The sequence below is a fragment of the Terrapene carolina genome, unplaced genomic scaffold, assembly GCF_002925995.2.
Source record: "Terrapene carolina triunguis isolate 2854851 unplaced genomic scaffold, T_m_triunguis-2.0 Scaffold233, whole genome shotgun sequence".
NCBI lineage: Eukaryota > Metazoa > Chordata > Testudines > Emydidae > Terrapene > Terrapene triunguis.
Window position 1 is genome coordinate 10,031,295 of NW_020664584.1, and position 21,595 is coordinate 10,052,889.

The following is a 21,595-nucleotide window of genomic DNA, read 5'->3' on the forward strand; positions in this document are numbered from 1 at the left end:
TACAAACAACATTTGGACAGATTATTAAGTGGTCTGCCGAGACCCTCAGCAATTTTCAAGTGGTCCGCGAAAAAAAAAGTTTGAGAACCACTGAACGCCCTTTGTAGTCTTGGGAAAATCCCTGCGGCTCACCGGCCTCAGCTGCCCTTCTCTGTAATGGGAGGAACTAAGGTTCCCTTTTGTCTGCATGTGACCTGCCTGGATTGCTTCAATAGTAAATTCCTCATGGCAGGGACGGTCTCTTCCTACTTGTCTATACAGAGCTTAGCTCGATGGGGCCCTGATCTCAGTAGGGGTCGCTAGGTGCCTCTGGCATAGAGATTAGTAATAACAATAATGCACCGATGTGGTGTGAGCGCTAAACGTGGAAGATCATAAGCTGGTACATGTTGGGACCAATCGGGCTGTGCCACAGCCTGTGGGGGGCAGAGGGATGTGAAACTAGGCAATGTCCAAATAAGAGCTGAGTTGTTTCAGGTGCTCCACCCGCCCCGGAGCCCCCTGACCATTTGTGCTTTCCCAGCCGCGTGTTCCTGTCTGTTAAAGCTCATTTTGTCTCCTCTGTCGCTGTGTGCACATTGACCGTCCACAGGGGAAGGGACTGACTGAGCCCAGCCCCCTCACGTGTTCGCACATGAGGAGCCTCAGGCCCTGGCTGACTCTACAGGGGGACAGGGAGACTGACTGTGCACCTAGGGTTGCCAGGTGTCCGGTTTTCAACCGGAATGTCCAGTCGAAAAGGGGACCTGGCAGCGTCCAGTCACCACAACTGACCGGACACTAAAAGTCTGGTTGGCTGCAGTAACCGGCTTCCACCACTGAGCAGCTGTGGCTGGAGTCGCAGGGTGGAGCTCCTTTCTGCTGAGGGGCTGTTGCTTGACAGAGAGCAGTGGCTGGCTTCCGGACCAGCTCCAAGAGGTAGGTGCCCGCACTGTGCCCCGATTGCCCCAGCCCCTCACTACAGGGGCCGACCCCCACCCTGCCCCGATTGCCTCGGCCCTGGCCCCTCACTATGCGGATCGACTCACCTGCTGGGCCCTGATTGGACAGGCTCCGCGTCAGCTCCTCCCAGCCCGGCTCTGCAGGGAGCAGGTGAGTCACGGGAGAGGGGGCAGTGAGCGAGGAGGTGTGTGGAGAGTGAGTGACAGAGGGCAGGGGGAGAGAAGTGAGCAGGCGTAGGGCCTTGGGGGGAACAGGATGGTTGCCCTGGATGCCAACTCCCAGGGGTGCCATACTGCTGACTGGCCAGCTGGCTTTCTGGTTTGTTGGTTTGGGATTTTTTTTTCTTTTTGCTCGGCCGCTGGGGGAGGGAGCAGGCTGAGGGGATTTTTTCCACCCTGGCCAGAAAGGCCTAGCACCAGCAGTGGCCACCCTCCCGCCATGTCAGAACACCCCTGCCTCCCCCAGCAATGCCGCCGTGCAAGGGCTCACGCAGGGAGTCAATGGGTGCAGAGCCAGCTAGAAGCACAGGGCACTGCTGGCCCAAGGGGAACCATGAACTGAGGGCAGAGGAAGTAAAGGGGAAGAAAGAGCGTGGGCTGTGCTGTAATCGTGTTACGAGGATCTCTTGTAACAAGAGCAGGGAAAGCGTTTTCAGCAGGAGAGGGGGTTGAAGTGGACTTGTTAGCACATGGGACATTTGCCCTGGCAGGCAGCATGGCCCTGCGTGCTGCCCATTCCAGCTGGCCATCACAAAGCTGATTGTGGGATGATTTTATTCCTAACTCCATTTGGAATCTCGCCTGCAGAGGCCTTTGGATGCTGGGCTGGAACCAATCCGTGGGGGAGCGTGGCTGGGTTTTAGAGCTCCTGCTGGAGCAAACTTCAGGGGAAAGAAGGGAAACAAGATCAGCCTTATCAACCCCCCTTCAAACAGAGACTGACTCCTTCCCTCCGAGCCTACCGCTGGGCCAGGCTGTACAATTGAACACGGGAGCCACATTGCACCTGGGAGAGCCTGGGTGCAGAGAAGGGGACCCAGGGCTCAGTTCATGGTTACCAGGTTAGATGGGTGGGCATCTGGCATCCAGCACTGCTGGTAACCCGTGGGTTGTGTCCTGCCTACTATAACTGTTACTCAAAACCCATCTACTGGTAACACCCTTGCTGACCTCACTGGGAGCAGAGTCAGGCCAATGACAAGCGCTTGGAAATCCCACTTTATGAGCCTGGGGGCCCAATCCTGCCAGGTGCTCAGTGTCCTTCATTCCCACTGATACCAGTGGGAGTAGAGGCTGCTCAGCACCTTGCACACAAACATAGGAATTTTATCTCCAGCCACTTCTCTGCCCTTGTGGAGTAATATGCAGCATAACTGTGTAAATAAAAGAAAGTCACAGCTCCTCACAGGCAGGGCTGGCTCCAGGCACCAGCCGACCAAGCACGTGCTTGGGGCGGCACCTTGGGGCAGGGCGGCGCTCAATTTTTTATTTTTTTTATTTATTTTTTTTATTCGGCGGCGCGGCGCTCGGAGGGGGGGCAGGGGCTTCGGGAGGTGTGGTGCTCGGAGGGGGCAGGGCTTCGGGCGGCGCAGCGCTTGGGGGGGCGGGGCTTTGGGCGGCATGGTGCTTGGGGGCGGGGCTTCAGGCAGCGTGGTGCTCGGGGGGCGGGGTCTTGGGGGGGCGGGGGCTGGCGCGGTGCGGCGCTCGGAGGGGGGACGGGGGCTTCGGACGGAACGGCGCTCAGAGGAGGGGCGGGGGCTTCGGGCGGGGCGGTGCTTGGAGGGGGGTGGGGCTTCGGGTGGCGTGGTGCTGGGGGGGCGGGGATTTCGGCGGCGCTCGCGGGGGGGGTACGGCGCGGCGGCACTCTTCTTTTTTGCCTGGGGCGGCAAAAAAGTTAGAGCCAGTCCTGCTCGCAGGAGTAAATCATCCCTAAGCCAGGCTCCTGCGGTGGCTTTGCTGTGCACTGGCTCAGGTTGTTGGAGTTGCTTTAGACACCAGTCAAGTGGTGTCCGACTCCTCCCCACTGGGAGAAGTGAGCAGGTCACATTGCGCCATTGAGAAATGTGACTGGTAAGTCACTAGCAGTTTCATTCAATCTCAGCGCTGGTGCAGCCCACATGAGTCTCTTAGATAAAGGCTCATTAGTGGGATGGTAAAAGCAAAGATAAGAGGTGACCTGAGTGGCTCAGGAGAGTGGTTACAGGATAAAGAACCTTTCCTGTCCGGTCCTGGTGCACGTGGAGCGCACAATACGAATGGGGAACCAAGGGGCTGACTGAGCATAGCAGTGAGGGGAGGGGTCCCGTTTCAGACCAGCCCGTGTGCAGAGGGGGAGCAGCATTCTGCACGCTGTGGAGCCTGGCGAGCTGGGATTAGGGGAGGCCATAGGAAGGCAGTGACCATAGTCAGCGTGAGAGGAGAGGCGGCTCTGGGGGAGGGCTACTGCAGAGGAGGATCATGGAAGTGTGGAATGGAGGGAAATGGGAGGTCCGGGTCAAGGAGAGCGATGGAGGAGATGGAATGGAGTGGCACAGGGCACAGGTGGAGCATAGGGTTTTACAGGGATCGCCTGGGTTGGGTAGATGCATAATGGTTCACCGAAGGATGACATGTGAGGTCTCTACCGAGAGCCAGTGTTCCCCGCTTGCCATCATCACTGTGGGGTGTCTGTATGGATCATACTGCAGGAGTTATGGATCTACACTGAAAATTACGTTCTTAAAGCCTTGGAGTCAAGGCAGGTCGCCAGGAGGTGACACACCTTGGAGCTGTACTTTCAGGTAGGCAGTAACAGACACCTATCTTCCTGGCTGGCCACTTGTGTATTGGATACTGTCTGCCTCACACTGTGTGCCTGTTTGCACACTGAGAGATTGCTTAATCTACAAGCGAGGAAAGTTACAGAACTAAACAAGCAGCATGGGGGTGGCCTGTGTCTGAATAAAGCCAAAGGATTGGTCCGGTATATCTTGAAGTACAGAGATACACTGATTCTTTACCCAGGAGGCAAACTGACGGCAGGCTTGTCTCATGAAAGGTGGGTCACAGCCAGCCTGGCTCAAAAGCACTGCAAGGACTTTAGGTGAGCAATACTCTAGAAGACATGAGAGTATCTTGTTAATCAAGTCTAGGCTCTAGAATGCCTGGTATGACTTTATTTCATATGTAGCCATTCGTTTCCAATAGTTCTACTTGCTATCACTTGAATCTCTGGCCTTTGTTGAACACACTTCTACTTCGTCTGACTATAAACGTATCTAAGTGCTGTGAGTTAAGTGGAGCAGTGACCTGAGGTGGAACTGGTAAGCTGGGGTGGATCTGTTTCTTTGGAAGCAGGGAATCTGTGAATGCTGTGAGTGTCCAGTGGCATAGGGGCTGGGCACTGCAGGGAGAAGCTTGGAGGGGTCGAGGGTTGGGGTGTGCCAGTCACTGACCCACAGAGTGACAGCGAGACCTGCAGGGTCTTGAGGGCAGCGCTTGTGTTGCTGTGGCTGATGGAGTTGGGGTGCTGACCCCTGGCAGGCACAGACAAGACTTCCTCATGCTAGGGTGGGAGGTAGCGAGGTGCCTCACAGCCCTGGGTACCCCGGGAAGCGTCACACCAGTCACAGCTCAGACAACTGTACCTATATTCCCCCTCTGTGGTACACGAGGGCCCCCACTTCTAGGCTCCCGGCTCACAGCTGTCACCTCTCCTGGGCGGAGAGCCGTGTCTCTCTCCCTCCTGAGCAGGATGGTCCCAGGCTGCATAGTTCCCTGCCTGCACTGTGAGATCCTCAGCAAGCCCGATGGCTTAAAAGCCAGCATCTGCACTTTGCTCACTCTTCAGAGGCTGTGAACAGAGAAACTGCCCAGTTACAAGTCACCACACGGGCCTTCCTAAGCTAGCACAATTATTCTTAAGGTGACAGCATCACAGAGAAACCACATTAAAACAATATAAGAACCTACATGCATTCTAGAAAGCTTTCCAGCAGTCACCCCCTGACCCCAACCTCGGGTTCTGGCTGGTGATCAGTCCAGCACACCCCACATAGGTGGTTGGTGGTGGTTACAAGTCAATCACAGCTTTAGCTCAGAACAAGAACAATCAGGAACAGTTCATTTCCCCCCTCTACATAGCTTGGGCCTTTCATCTTGTCCTCAAGGACAGGTTCCAGGAACAGGCAATCAACAGACAATGGCTCTCTGCTCAGGGTGCAACTCCCAAAGGGTCCGGAGGTGGAATTATGCATTCACCTGCCCCAGCTATTTCCTAGGGAAAATACCTAACTTTGTTTGTCCCAAAAGTTCCCTCTTGTCTGGCACATCATTTAAAACAGTTCTTTGAAGCTCACACATTCCCAGGGTTTACAGTGGCCACGTCCCCTCTAGGGAGTTACAGCCAATCCCACAATTGTATGTGAACTTTGCATTTAATACAATGGATTCCAGACATCCTTACACATCAGTCAGGTTTGTCAAGGGTCCTGCAGGGAATTGCCCTGTCGTTACAACGCCCTTTGCCCAAGAGCAGCCCTCCTGCATTGGAAATGTTTGTCTGAATGCGATGGGTATTGGTTGCCCAGGATTGGTGGGTACAAAGAGTCATTTGTATCACATGACGGTGCCCACTAAAATCCTACCCGGAGCCACATGCTGACCTTCCTCCAAGAGACCGACTAGGCCCCCAGAGCAGCCCTGCACCTCATGCTGCTCCCTACTAGTGACCTCTGTGCAGTGGTTGGGATCTTCCACACTGTGGAAGTTTTTGATCCTTTGTCAGCTTCGGTCATCTGGAAGGGGCCCGGACCCCTGCGTGGGGACTGGAGGGCAGAAAGACAGCGAGAGAGCTGACCACTGCTGCTTTCCTCCCCCCACACATCAAGGGTGGATTGGATTCTCACTGCTTTCCATGAGGAGTACAAGGGCAGGGACTGTGCCTGGGTTTATAAGTCCCTCCACTTCCCGGGACACAGCACCAGAGTTGCAAAATGAGGATGTGCCATTGCTGTAGGCTTGGTGTGTCTGGCCAGGATTCTCTTCACCCTGGACGAGGGCCCCCAATCAGGGAGCGCTGGGGGCTTTAGTTTCTTATTTAAGAAAACACCTAAGCAAGTTGGACGGTTCTGTCCACTCCAGCAAGTGTCCCCTGCTCTGTGCAAGGCCTGTCCCTGCCCAAAGTCAGGGAAACACGCCAGGCAATGCTAGGCACCAAACCTGCTTGTTAGCTTTCTATACCACGTGGGATCTCTTTGTCTGCTCTGCTCACTCCTGGGGCCTTTGACATGGCCGGGGTCACCATATCAGTGTAGTGAGGATAGAGCCATAACTATATATAGCCTCTCCGTCTAGCCAGCCTCCATGGAGATTACACAGATTAGGGACTTTCTCCACAGAGAGGAGCTGTTTGGGGCCAATATCCCCCTTTAGTGAACTGTCTTCCAACCAGCCAGCGAGGCTCCGGGCTCCAAGGGCAGGTGGAAAGGCCCCCACTTGGGGAGGAAAGGCTTGATGCTGCCGATAGCCGACCTCGTGCTCAGATTTATCGTTGCCTAGTTTGAGCAGTGGATGACGCATTTCTGCAGCCCCTGGAACTGCCTCGATGGACTCCGGCGTGGGCCTTACCTGCCCGCTGGAACGGACACATCTGGCTGGAGTGACAGCACTCAGCTGCTTCCCTGCTCAACCTCTCCGCCCGCCCCTGCCCCCCCTCCACCCGCACTAGTACGGGATGAGTTACAAGCCCACTGAAAGTCAAGAACACAGATGCCGAGAGGGCTTAACAGCCAGACTCCATGCTCAGCATGAGAGAGGGCAGGCTGAGTCCTGTGGAACCCCTTGCTGCGCCGCGCAGCGTCCATGCTGGCCGACAAGGCCCCTGTCAAGAAGCCAGCAGCAGGCAGGATGCCGGACTGAGGCTGCAGGGCATGTTGGTTACAGTGAAAGAAGAAAACGTGATGGGGGAGGCCTGGGCCCACGTGGGGAAGTGGAAGGGGGTCTGTGGCCCTTGCTCTGCAGTGCTCCTCTCAGGGGAATGGTCGCTTGCACCGACGGGGTGATCCCGGCTTTGAGTGGCCCAGCGCCCTGCCGGACCACGCGCTTGAATGCTGTCATTCCCCATCACAGGGGGTGGAAAGCAGAGAGTCTCGTTTCATCAGGCAAGGCTGCTTCCTGGGTGGTAGCTGCCTCCACTTGTGCCAGGGGCTACACTGGTTGCTCAGCAGAGGTGCCAGCTCAGCTGCTGGCAGTCAGGGGAGCTTAAAGCCACCCCTAGCAGCACCTCCCCTTCCCACGCCAGGTAGTGAGAGGCCTGTGCACTGTACCAAGTATACTGTTCACACGGTTCAGCTCAGACAGCTGCTCTCTCTGCCCTCACGGACTCCCGAGAAGCAGCACCTCTGCTTGCTGTCTTTGCACAGTTGCTGCGTCTCCCCTCAGCCCTCCTGCCCACCCTCCAAGCTCCTCCTTGCAACCATGGCATTACTAGTAAAGCACAGATGACATTCAAAATGATGGGACTCCTCTGGCCCTTCCTTTGCACTAAGACCCAGTATGATGGTGAGGACGAAAACACAGCCCTGGACCCTCAGCTGGATCTCTCCATCAGTCCCTGCTAACCTTTCTCCAAGGTGCCCCATCTTCCATTTCTAGCACCCTGATCCTCTCTGCTCTGCGCTTGTTGGAGGATCCCATGCCTAGAGCATGTGCCAGACGCTGTGTTAGTATTCAGTGCCCATACAGCGCACATCACCAAAGGCCAATACACCCATGTGTTGTTCTACCCCCACCAGGCTCTCCTCTCTTTCCTAAAGGAGGTAACAACTCGGGCGTTTTTGTCATCCCTGACTTCCCTGCTGGGCCCTGCCCTGCTCCCCAGCCAGTTATCACCAGCCCCAAGGGGAAGTGATGCATCCAACAGCTGTAAACCACAAGTTCCTTAGCATGTGGCTGAACCAGCCAGAGAGGAGAGTGTGTTTATTCCCTCTCAAGGAGCACTTGCTCCAGCACAGCCGACCAAACTGCTCTGAACAAGATTACAGCAGTGGCTCTCAACCTTTCCAGACTACTGTAGCCCTTTCCAGACTACTCTACCCCTCTGATTTGTCTTGTGTACCCCCAAGTTTCACCTCACTTAGAAACGTCTTGCTTACAAAATCAGACCTAAAAATATAAAAATGTCCCAGTGCACTATTACTGAAACATTGCTTACTTCCTCATTTTTACCATATAATTATAAAATAAATCAACTGGAATATAAATATTGTACTTACATTTCAGTGTATAGTACATAGAACAGTATAAACAAGTCATTGTATGAAATTTTAGTTTGTACTGACTTCACTGGTGTTTTTTCTGTAGCCTGTCCTGTTGTAAAACTAGGCAAATATCTGGATGAGTGGATGTATCCCCTGGAACACCTCTGCGTACCCCCAGGAGCGTACGTACCCCTGGTTGAGAACTACTGGATTACAGTTTACAAACCAAATCTAGCAGAGGATTTCCCCTGGTGAGTTATACTGGACTCTGTATCCGAGCCGGAGAGCGGGGCTTTGCCAGGCTGCCCACCGTGGGAAACACCATCACTGCTCTAGGCTTTGGCAATGCTTTGGTGGAGAATATAAACATCCCTCGGGCTCCAGCACGACCACCGCAGCGGGCCATGGCCATCAAGCCCTGTGTCTGCCTGCTAGTGGAACGGCTGCCACCTGCGCTTCCTTCCCTTGCTAACCACTTTGTTTGTTGCAGGTCATCGGGGCACTAAGGCGAGGATAGAGTGAGGGGAAGACACACGTGCTCCCAGACGGACAAACGTAATGACAGGGGCCGTGCGAGCCGGCAGCAGAGCGTTCTCCTGCTGAGAGCTCTGGGGCGTGGTGGTCTATCAGCCTCTGAGGGTGGGTCAATGAAAAAGGCCTGCCCTGTTGGAAAGGGTAAGCCCTGACTTCAGGCTGCAGGAGGCAGGAATCAGCATGTGATCATCACCTCCACTGCTTCCAGCCTCAGCCTGGAAATAACATCCTGATGAGTGCCCCACAAGGACAGGAGACCACAGCCAGCACCCAGCAGAGAGGGTTCCCCACCACCCCAGAGGCCCAAGATCCCAGGCTGCCTCACGGGAGCCATTTTCAGCATGGATGGTGATGGTGCCCAGGATTATGAGCCCAGGGAGTCCCAGAGCAGCCCAGATTAGTACTCGAGGTACTCAGCTCAGACAGGGGCCTGGGGCCAGGGAATGGGCCTGTACAGCAGTATGATGCCTAACTCACCCCGTCCCCAGACACACACCCAGGAGACATGCACACGTGAATCGTGTGTTGGGGATGGGCACTGCTTGTCCCCGAGGACAGACATAAAAAGCGCAGCTACGCTCGCTCCCTGTTCACACCAGACCTAAGAGCTGGCGACAGCGATGCCAGACCCAGATAGGAGACCTCTCTGAAACATAAGCCCAGATAGGAACCTCACTTGTAATTAAATCACAGACTGAATACTTTGCACTGAGCTGCATGAACAACAGTGGGATAGTGGCCCACCATACACTCATGCTAGTAACATAAGGACGGTCATACTGGGTCAGACCAGAAGTCCATTTAGCCCAGTATACTGTCTTCCGACAGTGGCCAATGCCAGGTGCCCCAGAGGGAATGAACACAACAGGTAATCATCAAGTGATCCATCCCCTGTTGCCCATTCCCAGCTTCTGGCAAACAGAGGCTCGGGACACCATCCCTGCCCATCCTGGCTATTAGCCATTGATGGACCTATCCTCCATGAATTTATCTAGTTCTTTTTTGAACCCTGTTATAGTCTTGGCCTTCACAACATCCTCTGGCAAGGAGTTCCACAGGTTGACTGTGTGTTGTGTGAAGAAATACTTCCTTTTGTTTGTTTTAAACCTGCTGCCTATTAACTTCATTTGGTGACCCCTAGTACTTGTGTTAGGAGAAGGAGTAAATAACACTTCCTTATTTATTTTCTCCACACCAGTCATGATTTTATAAACCTTTGTCATATCCCCCCTTAGTCTCTTTTCCAAGCTGAAAAGTCCAGCCTTATTAATCTCTCCTCATATGGAAGCCGTTCCATACCCCTAATCATTTTCGTTGCCCTTTTCTGAACTTTTCCAATTCCAATATATCTTTTTTTGAGATGGGGCGACCACATCTGCATGCAGTATTCAAGATGTGGGCATACCATGGATTTATATAGCGGCAATATGATATTTTCTGTCTTATCATCTATCCCTTTCTTAATGATTCCCAACATTCTGTTCGCTTTTTTGACTGCCGCTGCACATTGAATGGATGTTTTCAGAGAACTATCCACAATGACTCCAAGATCTCTTTCTTGAGTGGTAACAGCTAATTTAGACCCCATCATTTTATATGTATAGTTGGGATTACGTTTTCCAATTTGCATTACTTTGCATTTATCAACATTGAATTTCACCTGCCATTTTGTTGCCCAGTCACCCAGTTTTGTGAGATCCTTTTGTAGCTCTTCGCAGTCTGCTTAGGACTTAACTATCCTGAGTCGTTTTGTATCATCAGCAAATTTTGCCACCTCACTGTTTACCCCTTTTTCCAGATCATTTATGAATATGTTGACTAGGACTGGGCCCGGTACAGAGCCCTGGGGGACACCACTATTTACCTCTCTCCATTCTGAAAACTGACCATTTATTCCTATCTTTTGTTTCCTATCTTTTAACCAGTTACCAATCCGTGAAAGGGCCTTCCCTCTTATCTTAACAAACTGTGGTTACTGCTGACATGGGCAGCATTGAACCAGTAATTCAGCAGTGAAGTCTCCAGGTCACATTTCCAGTCCCAGAGTCAACCGGTTCCCCTGGACTAGTGTATTGCTAATGGAATACTGGCATCGTGCACTGCCATCTAGTGGGAGCAGAGTTCATGGCCACGCAATGAGCTTACCCTACCGCTTCTCTGGGGTTGATAGACTAACAGATGCTTCACCTGATGATCGGAGCATATGGGCCAGAAGATAACGGAAATGATGGTCAGATTTCAAAACATTCCTCCCTCTGCACGCCCCAGATACCAGTCGGTGCCTACAACAGCATTGGCCCCTCTTGTGTGTTAACAACAGTGACTTTAACTAGGGATGTAAATATGGTTTAAAAAGTTAACTGTTTAAACGATTTAAAATATTTCATTTAAACGGTTAACTGATTAAAGGGCCAGCTGGCCAGCATGGCTGGGGCAGCGGCTGCCTCGGCCGGCATGGCAGAGGCTGCTGTGGCTGGGGCCGCTCCGGCTGGAGCGGGGCCGCTGGGGTCGGTGGGCCGGCCGGTGCAGAGCTGCTGGGGCCGGCCAGCTGGCTGGCCTGGGGGTTAAAGGTTAAGGTGGGTTAACCAGTAAGACTAATGCTTACCGGTTAACATTTTACATCCCTAACTTTAACATTGAATTCTTCCAGCCCCCAGTTCCAAAAGGACTCTGGGGTCCTAGACGAAAATCAAACAGTCACAAAAAGCCACATCTCCCCAGTGCCCACTCAGAGAGTGATGGAGCTGGCGAGGTGCTCCCCACCATGCCAGGCGCTAAGCCTGCTGCCACTGCACACTCCCAAATCCTGCTGGCCACGGAGCTGAGCAAGGACCTCCTTGCTGTATCAAATGCCCTGCCACTGCATTGCCCTGGGCCCCTGGACCTAAGGGGACTGAGGGGCTGACTGAGGGGCTTCCCCTCCGTCCTGCTGTCAGAGGTGGGCAACCAGCCGTTACCCAGGGAGTGGGACTACATCTGAATGGGTGCTCATTTGACTATGCAGATGTGGAAAATGGTGTGCCACTTCCTGGCCAGTAGGAGCTGGGAGTGTTGCAGCAGCTGAGCCATGGGTGGGCTGAGAGCCCTTTGCTCCCCAGATGGCGCAGCCTGGTGTCCTCAGCCTGGGAGGCGGGAGCTCCTCACTCCTCAGGCAGCAGTACGAGCACTGCAGAAGCTGCACGCTCAGCTTCTCCTGGGCTGGGAGCATCTTGTTTCCCGGGCCAGTGGGGGCCTAGCTCCATTTTATGGGTAAGGAAACTGAGGCACAGAAAGGTACCTGAGGTGCCCTGCTGCCCTTGCTGGCCAATGCACCGTGGCCTTGTCCCCTCCCCGCTTTACAGGCAGGAGAGTGCTATTGTGCCTGGCCCTTGTGCAGTGAGTACAAAGGAGGCTGGGGTGGGCCTTTCCCCCTCTGCACACCCACACAGGGGCTAGACACCACCTGGCCCCTAGCGTCATTCCTGAGGCACACAGGGAACCTGAGCCCAGATCAGAACCCTGCAGTTCCCAGCCCCTTTGCTCTGTGTACAGCTGTAGCGCCCCACACCCCGTTATGTGAGCTGCTGTTCAGCCAGTCGCTGCCCCAGGGAGTTTACAATCTAATTAAAACAAGCCCTGATAAGTGAGCGTAGCAAAGGGAAGGGAGAACGAGGGGACCTGTAATGGGATAGGATTTTACAAAGGCTAATAATGCACATCTGATTTGGAGGCTGGGAACCATTGTTTTTTATGTATCAGTATCGATGGGCTTCGTCCTCTCACGTTGGGTCCATCACACTTCACTGCTTCACCTCGGAATAATCAGCTTTGCTGCGCGCTTTATTGGAGAGTCTCTATTTAACAGGCCCAGGTTCTTAGGCATAAATGATCACGTCCGCCATTTTGAGCTCTTGCTTCGTGTTTTCACTCAGCACCCCTCCCACCGGCAGGCCACACTGAGCTTTGCCTTCCCAGGCAGCCTGCTCGTTCCGCTGGTCTTTTCCAGCCACAATGGTTTTGTGAAAAATCCTAAAGAAAAGAAACAGAGTTAGTGGGAATAGAAAAACTGCCTTGCTACTCTCGGTAAGGGGCCTCCCCTGTCAGGGGAAGGCAGAGGATCGCTGTGCTGTTCATACACGGGTCTGGTTTGTCAGTGAATCACACTTTAAGCTTTACATTTCAAACAGTCCTTTTGCTTGTTTGCTGAGTATGGGTATCACTAGTAAACAGAGAGGGCAGGGAAAGGGCCAGGAGGGAACATCTTTCAGCAGATAAGTGTCCAGCTCCAAAACGCTGCTAAATGGAAGAAGACCCTGTTGTTGAGGTTGGGTGAAACCTCGTTGCAGCTGGTGGGTAAAACTGCTGCCTTTTACTCAGGGCTTGCCTTCACGTACAGCCAGGGCCAGCTCCAGCTTTTTTGCCGCCCCAGGCAGCGAAGAAAAAAAAACCAAAAACAGCCGATCAGCAGCACTTCAGTGGCAGCTCAATTGCGCTGCTTCATTCTTTGGCGGCAATTCAGCAGCGGGTCCTTCACTCCCTCTCTTCCTCTTCGGCAGCACTTCGGCGGCAGCTCAAAGAGGAAGAGAGGGACTGAGGGACCCGCCGCCAAAGACCTGGACGTGCCGCCTCTTTCTATTGGCCGCCCCAAGCACCTGCTTCCTTCACTGGTGCCTGGAGCCAGCCCTGCGTACAGCACCACAGCACCAGTGCAGCTGCGCCTGTCACACTTTCAGTGAAGACGCTATTATGCCAATGGGAGAGCTTCTCCCGTCAGCGCAGTCAATCCACCTCCCCAAGAAGTGGTAGCTACAGTGATGGGAGAAGCTCTGCTGTTGACATAGCGCTGTTTACATGGGGGATTAGGTCAGTATAACTATGTCGCTCGGAGGCGTGGATTTCACATCCCTGAGCGACACAGTTATACTGATATAGGTCTGTAGTGTAGACCTGGCCTCAGAATCAGTATAAAAGCCACAGAACCAGACAACACTAGGTGAGATGCGGGAATGTGCTGGAGAGGAGTATCTCAAAAGTGCCAATGTAGCATTTTGGATCAGATTGCCTTTAAAAATATAAATCTACACCGTAGCCGTAGCCCCACCTTAACTCTTCCCCTTGTGCGTATGTGTTATGAAAAAAATCTTTAGTTACATGACCCCGGCTAGTTTGTCCACAGGACCCTGGGTTCATTCAGTGCACAAGTTGGATGTTGTGCAGAGGATGACGCAGGGATATGTAGTGAGTCTGGGTGGAGGTGGGGTGAAGTGGGGAGGGCAGATTCTCTGTTGTCCTGCCTTGTGCCATGTGTAGCTACTAACTCCAGTGCAAAGTGGGTGTAAAATACTCCTAGATCAGAATGAAAGTATTGTACATCCACTTTGTGCTGGTGTAGGTGACTCCACAGGCACAGGGCAATGGAGAACTAGGCCCAAATTCTGTTTGTAATTGTCTAGTTCTTGGTTAGACAGCGTAGAAGCCACCGAATGCGTTATGAGCCTCCATGGTGCTCTGTCCAGAGCCAAATGTGGCGCGTTACAGGTAGAATGCCTGCAAGGGATAGGGATAGGAGTCTTGATGCTGTCCAGTTGTTGTGTTGTAAATCTCTTAGGGGGTCTTTTCACTGGCTCAAAGTCAAAGATGAATCTCCCAGGGAAGTTGGTAGGCGTTGGAGCAGATGACCATACCACCTTAGAAAGCACTGGGTGCCCATTTCAGGGAACGGGACCTGTTTAGTTAGGAAGCAGAGCTCTTTGTTTGACTTGAATTTGTACCATTTGATGGTTTTGATCATGCTGAGATGTTTCATCTCAACGGTGTCTAACTTCTTTTCAATCTTGACAGCAATAGGCCAGGTTTCAGTCCCCTAGCGCAGAACACTGACCACTGAGCATTATATATCCTCAGCTTCATCTCTCTACCAAGCTAGGTGTTCGGTTTGAGAAAGACATTTTTGACAAGACTCCCCCATTACTGACTTCGTTTGTGCAATGCGGACTTCAGGTTCTTTCTCGATGCCCCTCATGTTATCGACAACAGAGCTGGGGTAGGTGAAATCACTGGCAATATCGACTGGGTGGTTGCCCACTAAGATGCTAGAGGCCACAGCCCAGCGTGTTCCCGATCAGTGACCAGAAGAGTTTTGGGTTTACCCGAATTAGTTTTCAGGCCAATTTTTGCAATTTGCAATTCCCATGATGTAAATATAGCCTACGTGCAAAATTGCACCACTGTAACTGAAATAACATCTGAGCCCTTAGTGGACATAGTGGGCAGCATGTACAGTGGATGAGACAGGCAATGTAGCATAACATTATCAAAAGCACCAAAGTTCTACTGAAAGTCATTTGGCCATAGCCTAAGGGTCATGTCAGGGAATGGCTAGAGCTTGCTGTGCTCCTGCTATCCCAGCTAGCATACAGTCTCTTGGGAACTATTGCCAGCTGGTAAGATCAGAGCAGCCGCAGAACTGCCCTGAGAATCAGAGTGCCATAGCTGACTGCACCTTCCCTCCACATCAGAACTTGGCCCAGCAGATAATCTGGGTCTGTGCTGTGAGGCATAAGCATGAGGGGACAGAGTTAAGGGTGTGCATGCAAGACTAACTTTCCCTGATTCTTGAGTGCTGCATTTTGCAGCATCACAATTCTTTTAACATCATTTTTTAAAATGGAATATACTTTAATTGATGATAGCTCTGTACACACATTGCATATATTATGCATATATTCAATGCAAAAATATGTATTGTTAATTCAAGGTTAAGATTGCAAAATCAAGCACTCAGATCAGGAAATTCCAGGAGTTAACTCCTGTGGTAGATGCTACAGAAAAATTTAATATCAGGTTGATAGTTTACTGTATTTAATGCAATAATAATTTATATTTGTACTGTTTCCATGGGATCTGAGGTCCCAAGTAAGTTTTAAAAGTTCCATTCAAAGAACTACATTAAGGAGACACAAGAAATGCACAGTAGCTCTGCCCCCTGAGCATGTGCTTTACAAACCCATCTTTATTTACACTCCCGTTCTCAAATTTTCCCCCACTATTAGACACACACATTGCAGGTTGTTAACCACAGTTGTGTTCAAGTGTTCTAACAGTTACATTCATTTCAGTCAGATGTTGCGATGGGTTCAGTGAGTCTCACATTTTCGTCTCAGAAATGCCCTATGCGAAGTGCATCGTAAGTACTGTAACGAGTTGGTTCCATTTAGCACCTATCACAGTGTATGGAGGTGGGTGAGGTTGGGAAATAAATGCTCACAGGGGAGCCCTAGTGATGATGAAATCTTTGCTCTATTTCTGTGGCTGCTGGGCTGACATTATCTGCAGGCGATTTCTGGAGTCTAGTTCTTTTATTCGAGGTATTTCTAAGGATTTGCCCAGGGTGTTCAGAGCTTGGCACGCAGGCTCTTTTGGGCAGCGTAAGTATAAATCGGAACAAAAGAGGAAGAAGCAATTTTTTCTTTACACACAATCACGAGGTTAACGCTGCATTAGCTCAGAAACCGCTTTCTACAAAAGTATGCCTACAGCTTGTTATTTGGTTTTCACTTCCCAATATTTCCTTTTAGCAGAAGTTATTTTTGAGGCAACTTTTTAGTTATGTTCCATTCTCAATACAGATTGTTACAAAATTGTATTGATGCCGTTCAAACATTATTTTCACACTGCAGCAAATGTTGTTCACTGCAAATGTTTAACATTATGAGAGAGACAAGGTAGGTGAGGGAATATCTTTTATTGGACCAACCTTGTCTCTCTCATATACTGGGATCAATATGGCTACAACACTGCATTTAACACTATGTCATTTTGAGAATTACTGACTGAACTGAAATTGAATCATTTCCAGCTTTGCATCTTTTACTGAAATACCATGTGACAGAGCAAAGGAACATTTTAATGAAATGGATAGATAAATGTTATGTCTAAGGTTGTAAAAAGAAGTGTCATCTTGTATTACTTGAAAACCTGCATGTAATCGTGTAATTAAAGCATGTATTATAAATGCATGCGCACAATGGGAGAGAGTTTGAGTACTTACTTATTATTATTTATGTTATGGTGGAGCTTAGACACTCCAACCAAGATGCCATGGGGATGGACACCGTCCAGACCCACAGTGAGAGACATTCCCTGCTCAAAGCTAGGAAATGCAAGCTATGGCTGCATTAATCAGGATTCATTCCTGCTGGCACACAGAAGTGTAAACTGCACCTCCCTGCCCCAGGGAGCTCACTATATGCTAGGGGGCATTCACCCCACAGGAAGGCAGAGTTCACACAGAGCTTTAGTCTCCAATAGGAACTCTATAGACACCACGGCAATGGAGGCTACTGGGGGGCCGTCGGGGGTGCGGGGCACATTGGGGGGGAATGCTGAATCATTGTACCCCCTTCCCCGCCTCGCCAGAGCTGCCCACTCTTTGAGCTGTGCTACCTGATGCAGCCACCTGCCCCAGCAGACGGGAGGTGACAGACACTTCCCACTGCATTCAGTTCACCTCAGGCCCAGAAACAATGCAGGGAATTTGAAGAACACCAAGGAAAAGGAGCTGGGTCTCAAGGACTGACTTACAAAGAGTGTAGGCTAAATAGCAATGAAGGAAGGAACATGACAAGTATCTGAAGGATGTAAACACCAAAGAGACAGACTGCAAAGATAAATTGAATCTGACTAGCAAGAGAAATGAGACCTTTTATACTGGTGAATGCAGTTTTGATGGAAGCCTCACAGATTGGGACCTTTAAAATTAGCTTGGACAATGCACTTGAAATTGCATTATAAGAACAACCCTGCCCTGCTGGGGCTGGAGCAGAATAAGGTTTTTCCATCTCTAACTTCTATAGTTCTTCAGACATACTGCAGGATGCATGTACTGGGGGAATGTTCTGACTTTTGCGGGCACTGAACAAGATCTTTAATGTTATCCAACTGAACGTTTGCATGTGTTAACATAACTATTTTGAGTTGGTACAAACCTGAATTAGGTGTGGGTCATTTCTCTTTGGAAGCGTAGCTCTATTTTCCTCATACGGGATACTTTGTTCCAGGTAGGGAAGGGGGATTTCTTGAGAACATTTGCATTGGCTCCTATTCCCCAGGCAAGGATCAACTGTAGACCCTCTCTCTATGCTCAAGGAACTCTTGGGTTCTTTCTGCTTTGACTTGAAGCAGTTATAATAGCCACTTGATGTGCCTAGTTTTTGGGTAGCAGCAGGCTGGCAGGATGGGCAATAGTTGGGGTGATATATGGAATACTCCGGTAGTGTTTTCTCTCTCCCACCATGCTCAGAAGGTGTTGCAGCATACATGCCATGTGCACAAATTTGATGCATGGCGGCAGCTTCCATATCGCTTCTGATATTCCCGCTTTCACCCATTTCCATTCGCTTCCCTTCTTTTAGGAGTTCATTTGTCACCGTCTTTGCTGGAACACTGTTCTCAAAGTAAGACTGTGTGTTAGTGAACTGCCCTCTTGTGGCTTCTTGCTTGCGTATGTTTTCCAGAGATGAATGAGTTGGAAATACAGATTGGTTACTGTACCAGTATGTTTCATTCATGTTATCTGGTATTTCTCTATGGCAGCACTCCCTTGCTGGCTCGGGTTTGCAGGGTCCCATACCAGTAGCAGGGTGGCTTATGGTTTTCTTAGTAACTGACTGGAAAATATCTCCAGTAGGGAAGAGTCCATGTTGTGGCATCTGTCCACATCTGCAAAACATGAGCTTCTTCAGGATGGAGTCTCCAGAAGGAACTGGGGCAGACTCAGAGTCCAATTTCTCCAATGGTACATTATTATTGGCCTGAAACATACTCCTCTGCTCTGGTGGCTGTACTAAATTACTGATATTCCCAGTATAAGGAGAATCCAAGGTGTTCAAATTGTCTTCAGGATGAAATGTCCCATCTGCGAGACTCTGACTCTCTCTTTCATCTTGGAGAAATGGGGCAGTCAGACTTCTCCTCTCAGCTGGTAAAGGTGGGCTCAAAAGACCTTCCTCTTTTGTTTCTGGATCATCTGCAGTGGAAGAGATCTCCCCTTTACATGGTGACCTCTCATGTTTCTTTTGTGCCCCCGGCCACCCAAAACAAAAGTTCAGAATGCTCTGCATCTTCAAATCCTTTTTTCTTTTGGAAGGAGAGATGTATTGGGTCTCCTCAGTACTGTCTCTATCACTTAGCAGAGACTGTGCAGAAAGTCTACGTGTTACACCACCTCTTTTGGATGGTTTTCTGTTAATGCTTAGGGATTTCTCAATGCCAGAATATCTCCGCTTTGGATACAGGTTGACACTCAAGTTAGATAAAGGACCACAATGACACTTAACAGTTTCTGATACAGGCACGTAATTCAATTTACCTATTTCTGTTTCTTTCACAGTTTTGTAGTGACCAGATTTTTGCTTAAAAGGTTCAATATCCAAAGTCTTTGTGTTGTCAAGGTTGGAAGAGATGTAGGGTTTGTTTATAAATCTTAGATCTCTTTGAGCTTCTTTGGGTTTGGTAGACACAATAGGATGTCTTATGGATCTGCAGACTTTTAATTGATGTTTCTGCTCTTCAAAGGGCTCTTTAATGGATATCTCTTTTCTGTACGGAATTTTTTGAACACTATAAGAGGTAGAAGGCCAAACTGTATCCTGTGTATCTTCAGAGGACACAAAGAACTGCTTGGCAGACGGGGGTTTAAATATAGAAGATGCTTGTTCTATCTGAGCTCCGGGAATGTCAGAATCAGATGAATCGGTCTGCGTTTCCAGAGGCTGATTGGCTTCAGGACCTGGGACTTGTTGGAGTCCTACCTGCCCAGTAAATGGAATAGCTTGCTTTCGAGTGTCAGTATCTAAGTGCACAGGATTTGGAACTATAGAAATACACAACTTGTTAAAATATTGGTTAAGCTCAGGTTCTCTCAGTTTGAAAGCTAAGGCAGGTCTACTTGCATTGCCTCTGACTTTCCTAACCTTTGAAGAACTACTATATTTTGTTTCAGCTCCTACTAATGAAACAGATGGAACTGAATAACCTGCTTCCAATGCTAGAGATATAACAAGAGTTGATGAACTAATGGGCAAACACCAATGCTTGGAGGTCTGTGGTTTGACAGGTATATCAGTCACTGCTTCCAAAGGACAATGTAAATGTCCATTCACCAGTTCACCAGAAGATAAATCTTGATTGGCAATACTTTCAGTGTTCTGAAACACAGCAACTTTCTTCTTGTCCAGTTTTCTGTTTCTCTGTTCCTTTAACAGTGACCGTTTTGAACATTCACAAACAATACATTCACCAGGGTCTTCCCCTCTACAAGTGAAAGAAGCCTGCACAGCTTTATTGCACTTCGAAGTTGGAGGAGAATCATCTGACGGGTGCTTTTGATGTAGCTTATTAACTATGTAGGCTTTCTTAATTGTGAAAACGGCTGGCTCCTGTATTGGTTGCTCAGTAATGAAGAGCTGGGGGGGATCACTTTGGGAAAGTAAATCCTTTCGAGATGATAAGGCAGACCTTGACTGAAGCACTCGCGCTGAACAACTTGCAGATGGGTGATCAATTGTTTGACTTCTGTTAAATGTAGACGGTGGTATGGATTTTGGTGCCTTTTCTTTTTGGCTACTCCTAGAATGTTGTGATTTTTTCCCTTGTAGTAAAAGATAGTCCCTGCCGTTATTTTTTTTGTTGGTTTGATTGTTTCCTGAGACCAGAAAAGCTTCTGTCAAGTCATTGATGGTTTTGCTTCTTTCCCGCTCTTCTCCCAGGGAATGGTACTGATCCTTTGTATCAATGTAAGAATGACGATCACTTTCACTGTCCGAGCCAGTTAAATCTAGAAAGGAAACACTTAGAAGTTATTTTCAACTAAAAATGATTCTTTACAATAGAACACTTACAAAATATATCACAAGGAATCATTATCGCTCACAATATTAACTAATGGCAAGATACATTACTATAAAGCAACGGTTCTCAAACTGTGGGTCGTGACCTCAAAGTGCGTCGTGACCCCGTTTTAATGGGGTCACCAGAGCTGGCTTAGACTTGGTGGGGTCCAGGACTGAAGCCCGAGCCCCAGTGCTCGGGGCCAAAGCCCAAGGACTTCAGCCCTGGGTGGTGGGGCTCAGGTTACCCCTGCCTGGGGCTGAAGCCCTTGGGCTTCAGCTTTGCCGCCCCCCTCGTCCCTCACCGGGGCAGTGGGGCACGGTTTTTGGCCCCTTCTCCTGGGGTGGCAGGGCTCAGGCTTCGGTCCCCCCTCCAGGGGTCACACAGTAATTTTTGTTATCAGAAGGAGAACGTGGTGCAATCAAGTTTGAGAATCTGTGCTATAAAGTATCAGCAACAAATTCACCAGAGAGAAACAGATTCATATTAATTTCTTTAATAATTCACTATTTAGTCTTCAAACCAAAACACTGCTGAAAGTTTAGACAAGGTTTTGTAGCCTGACTTTCATTTTACCTTTGCAGCTACAATGGCTATGTGAAAAGCTTGCTTCCCAGGAACAAGAATAAAAATCAGATTCATTTGCAACGTCACACCATGCTGAGTTCTTGTTGGACATAGCACCTAAAATATAAACATATAAGAAGAGGCTTTGAAAAAATAACTCCTTGAAACAGGGAGGTTGATGCCACTGATAGAAAAAATGCTATGTACCTACCCTCCCTGTGGGAGAGGAGCTGCCCACTCTCACTCCTGCCATACCCTGTCCATCTCATGTGGGAGAGGCGACATCACCCAGGGCTCCTCCAGCCCCAGGGGGAGAGCTGCCCCCGTGCACCCCAAACCCTGCCAGCCCCATGGGAAGCTGCCCCCTGTGCACCCCAAACCCTGCCAGCTCCATGGGGAGAGCTTCCCCCTGTACACCCCAAACCCTGCCAGCCCCATTGGGAGAGC

At 50.1% G+C, this 21,595-nt stretch overlaps 2 protein-coding genes across 2 annotated transcripts in view; one reads left to right on the forward strand and one right to left on the reverse strand.

The window, feature by feature from the left end:
- Positions 1–661: 661 nt before the first annotated feature.
- Positions 662–21,595, forward strand: part of GSS (glutathione synthetase) — a 47,639-nt gene continuing 26,705 nt past the window's right edge. The window contains exon 1 of the mRNA XM_024194558.3: positions 662–918. The gene's annotated coding sequence lies outside the window, so the exon portion shown is untranslated. The remainder of the gene's footprint in view (positions 919–21,595) is intronic.
- Positions 12,064–20,532, reverse strand: LOC112103007. The gene is made up of 2 exons (XM_024194556.2): positions 17,680–20,532; positions 12,064–12,721 (listed from the first exon to the last, which is right to left on the reverse strand). Exons 1-2 carry the CDS (start codon positions 18,811–18,813, stop codon positions 12,617–12,619), a joined length of 1,239 nt encoding a protein of 412 aa, XP_024050324.1. The 5' UTR covers positions 18,814–20,532; the 3' UTR covers positions 12,064–12,616.

Excerpts from the sequence above, each read along its gene's own strand:
- LOC112103007 (XM_024194556.2), bottom strand. The coding sequence starts at position 18,813 with ATGCAGAGCATTCTGAACTTTTGTTTTGGGTGGCCGGGGGCACAAAAG. Across the intron at positions 12,722-17,679 it reads ATGACCCACACCTAATTCAG|GATTTTTCACAAAACCATTG; the intron begins GTTTGTACCAAC and ends TCTTTTCTTTAG.